At 38.3% G+C, this 11,703-nt stretch overlaps 1 protein-coding gene across 1 annotated transcript; it reads left to right on the forward strand.

Annotated features, from left to right (window-relative positions):
- Positions 1-4,379: 4,379 nt before the first annotated feature.
- SCG2 (secretogranin II) lies at positions 4,380-10,252 on the forward strand. The gene is made up of 2 exons (XM_073359937.1): positions 4,380-4,516; positions 7,995-10,252. The coding sequence occupies exon 2, from the start codon at positions 8,009-8,011 to the stop codon at positions 9,881-9,883; it is 1,875 nt and encodes a 624-aa protein (XP_073216038.1). The 5' UTR covers positions 4,380-4,516; positions 7,995-8,008; the 3' UTR covers positions 9,884-10,252.
- The last annotated feature ends 1,451 nt before the right edge of the window (positions 10,253-11,703 follow it).

Consider the following 11,703-nt stretch of genomic DNA (forward strand, 5'->3'; position numbering starts at 1 on the left):
GTGGGTTGCTGGAGAACGGGGTGGTGGGACGATAAGGTGTCTGGAGGGTTCTTTGGGAGGTAGGTGGGGCCTTGGGCGGCCCCCGGTAATAGGGTGTGGTCTGGGATTGTCCCTTCTGGTATCCGCTCCAACTGCGACCCGTTTTCTTCTTCTCTGCCACCTCCACCCATCTGACTCCAATCTCTCCTGCCTCGATTCCAGTTTTGGGCTTCCCATCTAGGATGTATTTTTCTATTTCCTCAGGAACACCCACTAAGAATTGTTCCATTTGCATTGGGAAGGGCAAATTTACTGGAGATTCAACACTTGGTCCTGATATCCAGGCATCCCAATGTTTCACAATGTGGTAGGCATGTCAGGTAAATGACACATCTAGTTTCCACCTTAGGGCTCTGAACCTCCGACGAGAATGCTCGGGTGTTATCCCCATTCTGACTCTCGCCTTGGATTTAAACAGTTCATACTTGTTCATGTGTTCTTTAGGCGTTTCAGCTGCCACCTCAGCTAAGGGTCCACTGAGCTGTGGCCTCAGCTTTACCATGTATTGGTCTGTAGAGATGCCGTACCCAAGGCAGGCCCTTTTGAAGTTTTCTAAGAAGGCCTCAGTATCCTCGCCTGCCTTGTAGGTGGGGAACTTTCTGGGATGGGAAGTGGTACCTGGAGAAGTATTGCTAGGGTTTGTTGGTATATTCTGCTGAGCCTTTATCTTCTCCATTTCCTCCACATGCTTCCTCTCTTTTTCCTTCTCCTCCAGTTCTTTGTCCCTTGCTTCCATAGCTCTCCTGTGAGCAGCCGCTTGGTGTTGTTCTGCCTCTTTCGCTGCCTCCCTTTCTTTGTCCTTTGCCTCCTTTTCTTTATCCTTTGCCTCCATTTCTTTGTCCTTTGCCTCCATTGCTCTCCTGTGAGCAGCTTCTAGAGCTTTTTCGGCTTCTTTCATTGTCCCCAGTTTGGCTAACTCCAATTTGTGTAGTGCCTTGGTGTCTGTCATCTTTACCTCTCTGTTTTTAATTAACTTTATACCCAAGGGTTAGAAATAAAACAAACAAAACTTGGCTTGTAAAATTTTGCTGTGCTGGAATAGGATACCTATATTCTCTGATAGTGATTATCAGCCTACAGAAAAATAAAAAAAAAAAAAAAATTCAAAACCTAACACCTTTTGTCTCCAGGCAAATAAGTAGAAATCCCCTCAAGTTACTCTTCGGTAAAAAAAAAAAAAGGAAAAAAAAACCTTTCAGGTCTGTACCCTAGAGTTCAGAGTGGGGAAGGAACCTTGACATGGTGGCAGAGTGGTGGGATTAACCTGAAATCATTTTGAGATCAATTTGAGATTTTTTTGAACCAGAAACACAGATTTTAAAAAGGAAATATTTTTTTTTTATTTTTTAAAAATGTGGGGACCTGCATGAAAACCTCCTAAGCTTACTTTTACCAGCTTAGGTTAAACTTCAAAAGGGCCTGCCTTGGGTACGGCATCTCTACAGACCAATACATGGTAGAGCTGAGGCCACAGCTCAGTGGACCCTTAGCTGAAGTGGCGGCTGAAATGCCTAAAGAACACACAAAAAAAGGAGTACTTGTGGCACCTTAGAGACTAACCAATTTATTTGAGCATGAGCTCACGAAAGCTCATGCTCAAATAAACTGGTTAGTCTCTAAGGTGCCACAAGTACTCCTTTTCTTTTTGCGAATACAGACTAACACGGCTGTTACTCTGAAACCTAAAGAACACATGAACAAGTATGAACTGTTTAAAAAAACTGAAAAGACTGGTGAATTTCCCTGCAGGAGGTTAACTACTCTGCCTTTGGTAGAGAAAACCTGTCTCTGCTCTGGCCCCAAAACAAAGCAAAAAAGCTTTCAACTATTTCCAGTTGGAGACCTGCTTTCCAGCAGTCCAAAGGAAAAAATTTCCTTTTCAAATCTGTGTTCTTTGTTCAAAAATAAAAATAAAAATCCTAAAAAACCCAAAAACTAACACTTTTGTCTTCAGGCAAATAGGTAGAAATCCCCTCTAGTTGCCCTTAGGTCTGTGAAGACTTGTGAATTCCCTGCAGGAGGTTAACTACTCTGCCTTTAGGAAGAGAAACTGCAGCTCCCAAAGACAATTCCCTTTTGTCTCTGCTCTGGCCCCAAAGCAAAGCAAAATAAATAAATAAATAAAATAATAATAACTTTCAGTTGGACCTCCTTTCCAGCAGCCCCAAAGGAAAAAAAATATTTCCTTTTTAAAATCTGTGTTTCTGGTTCAATAAAATCTCAAATTGATCTCAAAATGATTTCAGGTTAATCCCACCACTCTGCCACCATGTCAAGGTTCCTTCCCCACTCTGAACTCTAGGGTACAGATGTGGGGACCTGCATGAAAACCTCCTAAGCTTACTTTTACCAGCTTAGGTTAAAACTTCCCCAAGGTACAAATTAATTTTACCCTTTGCCCTTGGATTTCCACTGCCACCAGCAAACTTTATCTGGGTTCCTGAAAAAACATAGTTTGGACACGTCTTTCCCCCCAAAATCCTCCCAACCCTTGCATCCCACTTCCTGGGAAAGGTTTGGTAAAAATCCTCACCAATTTGCATAGGTGACCACAGACCCAAACCCTTGGAACTTAGAACAATGAAAAAGCATTCAGTTCCTTACAAAAAGACTTTTAATAGAAGTAAAAAAAGAATCACCTCTGTAAAATCAGGATGGTGAATACCTTACAGGGTAATTAGATTCATAACATAGAGAATCCCTCTAGTCAAAACTTAAGTTACAAAAAAGACACACAGACAGGAATATTCATTCTATTCAGCACAGCTATTTTCTCAGCCATTTAAAGAAATCATAATCTAACACATACCTAGCTAGATTACTTACTAAATTCTAAGACTCCATTCCTGTTCTGTCCCCGGCAAAAGCATCATACAGACAGACAAAGACCCTTTGTTTTTCTCCCTCCTCCCAGTTTTTGAAAGTATCTTGTCTCCTCATTGGTCATTTTGGTCAGGTGCCAGTGAGGTTACCTTTAGCTTCTTAACCCTTTACAGGTGAGAGGATTTTTCCTCTGGCCAGGAGGGATTTTAAAGGGGTTTATCCTTCCCTTTATATTTATGACCCATGCATTATATTTTGTGCTTTCTGATTTATAGCCAAGCAGTATTTTTGTCCTCTTGCCTATATGTACAAGCTTTGGTATGCTGATAACTGAGTGCAGAGTTTACTAAATGACACATCATTGTTTACATGTCAATAAGTTAATACTTGGGCGCGAAAAGTGTGAGCCTTTCCTACCCACTTCTGCACCCAGAAGGAAACAAAAGCAGGACAGAGTGGGAGAGCTAGTCCTGGACCTTTGTTCCATCCTGAAGCCAAGAGCCATTCTACTGTCATGCTGGGATGCAGTAGAAACTGCATTGTACTCTGCATGTCTATGCAGAGGCTTTGGCCAGTGAATTAGTGTAGTGGAATGGCTACACCACCTCCCCCACAGTACCCACAATACGCAGGCAGTGTGGAAACACTCTTTCATGCCTGGGTTTTTCCCCTCACCACTGCTTTTTTTTTGAGGGGGGGGCCTTCTATGACAGCTCAGAGAGAGATGGGAAGGACAGGATTGACTCCTTATGCGGTTAAGAAGTGGGAGTTTCATAAATGTTCCATGATGGCCTGTTCAAGTGCTTTTGACAATCCCACTCAAACTGTGGAGGTCCAGCTCCTGAGAGGCACAGTGGCCCCACAGGAAAGGCATATGCAAAACTGGGCAATAGATAGCCTGACCATGTGTATCATGTGAGCCCTTCCATACCGTGTCCTAATCCTTGGCCACCAGGGCACATGCTTTATAAAACTCACGTATTTCTACTTTGCTATCCAGTCTTTGCACATGTAGTCTGGTCACCTGTGTGGGCCTATCGAAATCAAACTGGAAACAGTACTGTGGGCTCCTTCCAATGTATACATGTTAGGGGCTGTATGCAGTTTAAAAGCTGGGGTAGGTATATGCTGACTTTATAAACTGAAAGCATTTATTATTGTATTAGATTAGAAAAATAATTTCATAGCCATTTTGGCTGGTATTCTCAAAGAGGGTGCTGAGAGTTGAAAGTCACAATGCCGTCTATTAATTGTATGCAGATCACAGAATGTTCATTGTAGTTTTTTAAAATTTTTGTTGAGGGTTTTTTCCCAGTATTCTTGTCTCTGTTATTCAGAGGGTCTCTTTGGCCCTTAGTCTTTTGGATTCTATGAAAACTGTAGTGATCTCTAGAGGCAGACAGAGGGCATAATTGTACAGAAGAATTATCTCAAAAATAGCCCAAACTTATTTTTCTCCAGCATTCTCTCAACAGCTCTGCCGCGCTTGTGGTTTGTGACTGGGTGAGGTGACGTCAACGTGGCAATGCAGAGTCAGGTGATGTACAGTATAAGCAGAGGGAGCTGTTCTAGTGCTGAAAACAGTCCACAAACTCACAGCAAAACGACAAGGAAGATCATGCTTTGGGTTCGCTCTGCTATCTAAGTCACACAGGTAAGGGAGCTTTTTTCTTTGTACTGTCAAAGACTGAATGTAAAGTTGTTTGTTCAGAGCTTTTCCCATTCACTCTACACCAGGAAACCAGCACAATTAGGGACCATAACAACCTGATGCACTTCATTTAGCATAGAAATAGGGTTTTCCAGATGAATTAATCTTTCTCTTTTTTATTTCTTACCTATGATTTAGATATGGATTTAAAAATAATTAAAAGGATATAATTAAAATTCTGAATAAGTGGGAAAAGTTAATGGTTCTACAGCTAGCGATTACAATTTGACATCAGCTTAATTTGTTCGCTGAAGCTATCACACATCATTTAATGTTTCTCTTTGTGATTTCATTCACTCCCGATGGTTCACTGGCATGTAAAATCATTGTGTAAAATAAGAGGTTGCCTTGGATACATGTACAGTTCAATTAATCTTCCACCCATCTAAATAATCAAGTATGCCAATTCAGAAACCACTCGATTTACAAAATACTAAAATTCATCTTAATACGAACCCTAGTTTGTATATTAGCAATAAGACAAACTTTTAAGAAAGCTAATTGACTGCAACCAATTTTAATTGCTCAAAAAGCAAACAAATGATGAAGAGGGGGTGTTGCATTTTCACATTTTCCTTACAGACAAGTCCCATAGGGATTCCTGCTGTAGTTCACAGAGCATTATGAATTCTGTGCAAGTTCCATAGGAAAGCTTATGAGTTTTCATGCAAAATTTTAATTGGAAATATTATATTCCTATCAGAGCACCATGTGAATCTACAGGAAAGGGCTCAAGGGGAAATATTACTGCTGCCATGGAAACACCCCAGAAAGGGAATTTTGGTTTTGATTGTTTGCCTCTTCTCAGAAGACCCTCTGTCACTCTGTATTTCCTTTGACAGTACACATTACCCTGAGAACTCAATCCCCTCATTTTATGAATGGTGACTACTTAATTTGATGGATAAGAGTCTGGGTAAGAGATGACTTCTCTCTTTGTTAGGCGCTAACAGGACAGCACATACAGAGTAGCACCACAATTATACAGCTGTTGGGAAAACAGCTGTTTTATTGTAATGTGCTTTAAAAGGAATAATAGAGAATGTTTTTTATGGATTTGACATAAAGAGAAATGTACTCTATTTTTCTCATATTTATAAATTAGGATTGGGGAGGAGCCTATTTTCCCTAAATAAGGTATCACATTTAATGAACTGATTTTTGTAATCTAGTTTCAGGGGTTTTAAAACAAATTATATACAACTGTTATTTTCAAATATTTCAAATATCATCTACCAATAAATTGGAAGTGAAACTGATCCAGACAGAAGTGCATATGAAATATTCAGAAGGGAATTAATAAAATATCATATCTCAAAATGAAATATTTTTTAAATAAAATGCTAGTCGAATGCCAGTCTAAACTTTGCCTGTGTTTATCTTTCATGATTTTACTTAGATTTTCCTGAGTTTTACAGAGGATATAAAAGTGTATAAATAGCATGTACTGTCAGAGGCTGAATTAATCATCTTTATCAGAGGGAGGATTTTAATGGACTGTTTTACCTGGAAGATCTAGATCTATTATTATGAAATAATTTTTCAGCAACTAAAAATGCACAGTATTTTATTTATGAATAAACTAAAGATTAATCAATAACCAACTTCTCCACTGAAAAACATTAGCTTCATTCTATTGCAACTATAGGTTCTAATCAACATAAAAATGTTAACTGTGCAGGGTTTTGTGGGGTTTTTTGGACAGATTTTATCCCTTTCAAAGCTAAAGCCTTTTCCATAACAGAAGGTACAGGGTTCTCTTGCTTTTGTTTAAGGATACAGAGAGATGGTGTTTATTGATTGCTCTGAAATAATCCATTCTGGAGTATTAATACGTGATTGGATAAAATATTTGATATTCACAATGATAATTTGCTGCAGGCATGGAGGGAAAAAAAGCAATTGTGGGTAACTGAGGCTACTTTATTTGCTTTATTTTGTCCAATTATTTCATGTTAAACCACAATAAAGAATCATCTGAATGGAAACACTATGTGTAAGTTGAAGTGAACATATCCACTGTTACAACCATGGGTAAATTCTACTCTATGTAGGTCCTTCTGCTAGTATGAATCACTAACATCTTACCAGGATGTTTTCCATAGGCTCATGGGAAAAGTGCATGAAACAAAAAAGGCCAATTAAGCTCAGTGTTTTTTTTTCTATCCTCACCATTTTTCTCATTTACTGTACTTTATGCATGACTGAAGGAATAATATAATTGAATTGGGTAAAATAGGCTAGTATTTGTTGTAGCCAAGTCCTCTGCGGTGCTAAGCATCTCCTGGGAGTGGAGTCTTTAACCTCAGTTGGTGGCAAGAATGCCCAGCACCTTGTAGGATTGGGCCTTTTATAGAAATATTTTCATATGTTGCAGTGACATGACTGTGTTACTTATATATGATGGTATAATATTTTAACTTATTTTACTTCTGTTTTTTTATAGAGCAAAATTCTCTGGTGCCGTGCACTTTCACTAACTTATGGGGCTTTCACGCATCAGAGAATTTGGCCCGTAATGCCAAGATTCTACATGTGTATCCATCCTACTCGCTTGAAGTGAATGGCAAAACACCCATTTTCATTTCAAAGCAAAAATGAAAGACTGGTTAGCCACCACAGAAGAAATTGCCACTCCGTCTCTGCCTAACCAAGTCCATTTAAAAACAGTGATTTAGGAAGACATCAACATATGATACCCTTAAGGGACAGAATAGATTAACCCACAAAGGGTCTTAGCTTTCCTCACTGCCTATGGAAAAATTAACAAACGTGTGTATTAATAATATTCTTGAAAAGCAGCATAAGGGAATATTTTAATATTTTTTAAATATTCATACAAGTAAACATATAAATCACCTCATGATTTTATTGGCCATTCTGTCACATTGGCATTAGCCTGGAATAAAACCATTCAGTGGAGTCAGTGTAGTAGCAGACTGGACAACTGGGCAACAGGATTCTATGTACAGTTTATCACTAAGATTGTATTAATATTTTAGGCCAAATTTTCAAATGCTGATGCTCAAATCAGTATCTAGATGCATAAATGGGTATTTTATGAACTATGTAGGATTTCGGTTTTCTGTTTAGATTGGAAAATCAAGTTCCTTTATATATAAGTTAACTTTATTAGGGGCTTTTTACCTGACAAAGTATAAAGATGCAAAGGTTTTATCATTTCAAACCAATTGGTTCCATTAACCTTATCAAAGGAATGACCCAAAAGACTTCCAGATAAACCCACAATAAATCTAGAGTTGCCATAAAGGGATCATATGGGAATTCTGTTGGCTTTTCATAATTAATAAAAACATAAATACCATGAGTTCCAGTTCAAAGCAGCAATCTCAAATTTGCTTTTGCTTCACACTTTACTAACTGTCTCTGTATGTTAACTGTCCTTTTTCTTTATTTTAAGGAAAGATTTCAAACATGGCAGATACTAAACCCTGCTGGCTTGGAGCAGCCTCCTCTCTCACCTTTTTCTTTGTCCTAATCTGTTGTGTTGATGCAGCGTCAATCGAACCTTATCAGCTGCTTCAGAAAAACCCAGACTATTTAGGGAAAAATTTACAAAGGCTCCCAAGCCCAGATATGATCAAAGCCTTGGAATATATAGAAAATCTCCGCAAACAAGCTAACAAGGGAGAAAATGGCCAAGATTACAGCTTCTATCAAGGTGCGCCATTTTTTCTGCAGCAGAAAGAAAGCAAAGATCAGAGTCACCTATCAGATAATAGAAGAGATTCTTTGACTGAAGATGAGTCACAATGGGTTAGGTCAATGTTGGAAGCCTTGAGGCAAACAGAAAAAGAGTCAAAGGCTGGATCAAAAGAAAATAAACCATATAGTATGAGTTCAGATAACTTCCCAGCTGGAGTGAGTGATAATTATGAGGCTTATAAGTGGCCTGAGAGACGACACAAACATGACAAAATGCCACATGTACATGATGAAGAAAGTTCAAGAGACAGTCCTTTCAAGCGCACCAATGAAATAGTAGAAGAACAATATACACCCCAAAGCCTTGCTACTTTGGAGTCTGTCTTTCAGGAGCTGGGGAAAATGACAGGACCAAATAATCACAAAAAAGAGAGGCTGGATGAAGATCAGAAATTGTACACAGAAGATGAAGATGATGTATATAAAGTTAATAATATTGCTTATGAAGATGTAGTGGGAGGAGAAGACTGGAATCCAATAGAGGAAAAAGTGGAAAGCCAAACACAAGAAGAGATAAAAGATCGTAAAGAGGAAATTGATAAAAATGAAGAAGAAATTGATGATGAAATGAAGAGATCAGGGAAGCAAGGCTTCCTGGAAGATGAAATGAGGAGAGACAGTAAAGATCAAATGTCAGATGACATTACAAAGCTAATGAATTATTATCTGAAGAGGCTGATGAGCAATATTGGAAATGGCAGGGTAAGGACTGGACATGAAGAAAAAAGGGCAGGTATATTTTTGGAAAAACTTGATCCTCAGTCTATCTCTCAACTAGTAGAAATCTCAAGGAATTTACAAATCCCTCCAGAGGATTTACTAGACATGTTGAAAACTGGAGAAAAGCAGCAGCAGAGTGAAAGGGTGGAGACCGAGCAAGAACCAGAGCTCCCAGAAGATCTTGAGGATGACATCTCTGAAACTAATCTAGACCACACAGATATATTTAAAAATAAAATGAACCCTAAAAATGGTTACATGAGGCAGCCAATTAATGTTATGCCAGATAATCTACCTGAAGACCTCAATATTGAAGATATTGTCAATCTTTTAGGGACTGATAATTTAGCTAATCAGAAAACCTCGTACTTTGTAAATCAGCTTAATGAAGAGAACAGCTTTCCAAGACTTTCCTACATTCCCAGAAGACCTAAAGGACATCAACTTCCTAAAGCTGCTTGGATTAATGATTTGGAAAGACGACAAATGGAATATGAAAAACTAAATGTAAAAGATGAAGAACTAGCAGATTACTTGGCAAAGATGTTGGCAAAATACCCTGAAGTTATCGATACAAACCAGCTGAAACGCGTTCCAGTCCCAGTTTCATCTGAAAATGATCTACAGGAAGATGACCAGTTTGAGCAAGCAATCAAAGAACATCTAAATCAGCTGGGACCACAAGAATCTGATAAACTAGCCTCACTCAGCAAAAGGCTGTCCATGGCCCGGGAGAATGACGACACACAAAACAGGCAGTATCTGGATGAAGATATGTTAGTGAAGGTGCTGGAGTACCTAAACCAGGAGCAATCAGACAAAGGAAGAAATCACATTAATAAAAGGGCAATGGAAAATATGTAATTGTTACCCACATATAATTTTTCTGCAATGTTTTGATTTTTACCCCAATTCATTTGTGATTTTTCCCCCCTAAACAACTTGCAGTTACCGTTGAACAGTCTGCATAACTTTCTCAGAGCTGTTATTGTTTATGGATATACATATGTGTTATAAATCTTGGATCAAGTACAAATTGGTTCAATTGTTTTAATGAGCAGGGTTATGAATTTAAGTAAAATAGTAATATGTAAACAAATGACCATTGCATTGTTGATACAACATGATAAATGAACAGTGCTATCATATTTGAAGTTTTTTAAATTAATTCAATTATTTTATTACTGTCTGTAGTGTTTTTTTGTGGAGTACTGAATAAAAATACAGCATATATATAGTTTTATTTATAAGGCTTTTTCTATTCTTTGTTTTATTGTTGATGAATAAATATTATTTCTGGACAGTAGACTGTGTTTCTTTATGACAGTTGATAGAATGTGATTTTTAGGAGAAAAACATTTTTTACTTCGATATCCAATCTTCCTAGCTTTAACTGATTTTTTGAAATTATTCAGCAGAAAATACTTCTGGCTTTTTGGGCTACACAGTCATGTACTGGCCTGATTGGTGAAGGTGCTGAGCAATTGCAGTTCTTTCCTGGTATCATTTGGAGCTGAGGCTGAATGGAATCTTTTGAAAATCTGGCCACATAAGATGATTGGTTATGGATCTAGGGGAGGTTGATCTATTCAACAGAAAAGACACACTGCACTGGAAGCCTATAAATATATATAAAAAAAGTGAAAACCAAACTTTTCATGACAGTTCTACATCTAATCAGAAAAGAGAAAGCTCCAGCAAGTAGGTTCTTCAAAATATCATAAATTTTCCCTATGTTGCTGTGTAGCAAGCAGGCATTAACCCACAGCTATGAGCTAAGACAACTTATTTTTGTGACTATGGTAGCACAATGGATGGGGACTCCTTCCTTACATATTTTTTGTGTTTATAAAAATGATGACTGCTTCCCTTACCATTTAAAAAAGTTTTGGCTATTATGGCCCCACTCTACATGGAAGTTTGTTCCATTAATTAGGCTCCTGGTAAAGGCAAATGGCTGCCATAACTGTCTTTCCTAGGTTATGTATCAGTCAAGGAAGGATTTAATAGTGAGATATAGCTCTGGATCCTTTAAAATTCTTCTCCAGACCTTGTTAAGACCTTTTAGAAGACACCCTGAAAATTCTAAGGTTCTGTTCCTCCAAATGCTTATGCATACGAGATGGCCCCTGATTTTCAGGGGGACTATTCATGGGCGTAGTTAAAGTATGTCCAGGACTGAGGCCAAAGTAGGGTTCCTCCCATATTCTCAAGCATCTGATCACTACTTATGGTGAATGGGTGTGGGAGGATATGGTTTTAGCGGGAGTGGGTCATAAAATTGCTAATAAAGATACTATACAAATGCTGCAGAGAGAAATGATTATTTTAGGTCTCATCACTATCCCTGTTCAGCTGCAGTTTATCAGGGTTCCACTATCAGGGTTCCTTGCTTTGGGCTAGATTTTTTGTTAAAAAAATGTCTGTTAGTTGCACGAGTAAAAATGTATCCACAAAAATGAAACATACCATGCTGGGCCAAATTTGCCACTGGAATAAGCTGGCATAACTTCATTGCTATTGATGGCGATACACTTCATCATGGCAGTGATGTTTCTTAAAACCGTTCATATTACAGGTTTTTGTTTTTTGTTTGTTTTTTAATTATCTGATTGGCTAATGTACCAGGATGGCGGCCAAAGTAGGGTTCCTCCCATATTCTGTACTGATGTCGATTCAGCTGG

Source organism: Lepidochelys kempii, chromosome 9 (genome assembly GCF_965140285.1).
Source record: "Lepidochelys kempii isolate rLepKem1 chromosome 9, rLepKem1.hap1, whole genome shotgun sequence".
NCBI classification, from domain to species: Eukaryota; Metazoa; Chordata; order Testudines; family Cheloniidae; genus Lepidochelys; species Lepidochelys kempii.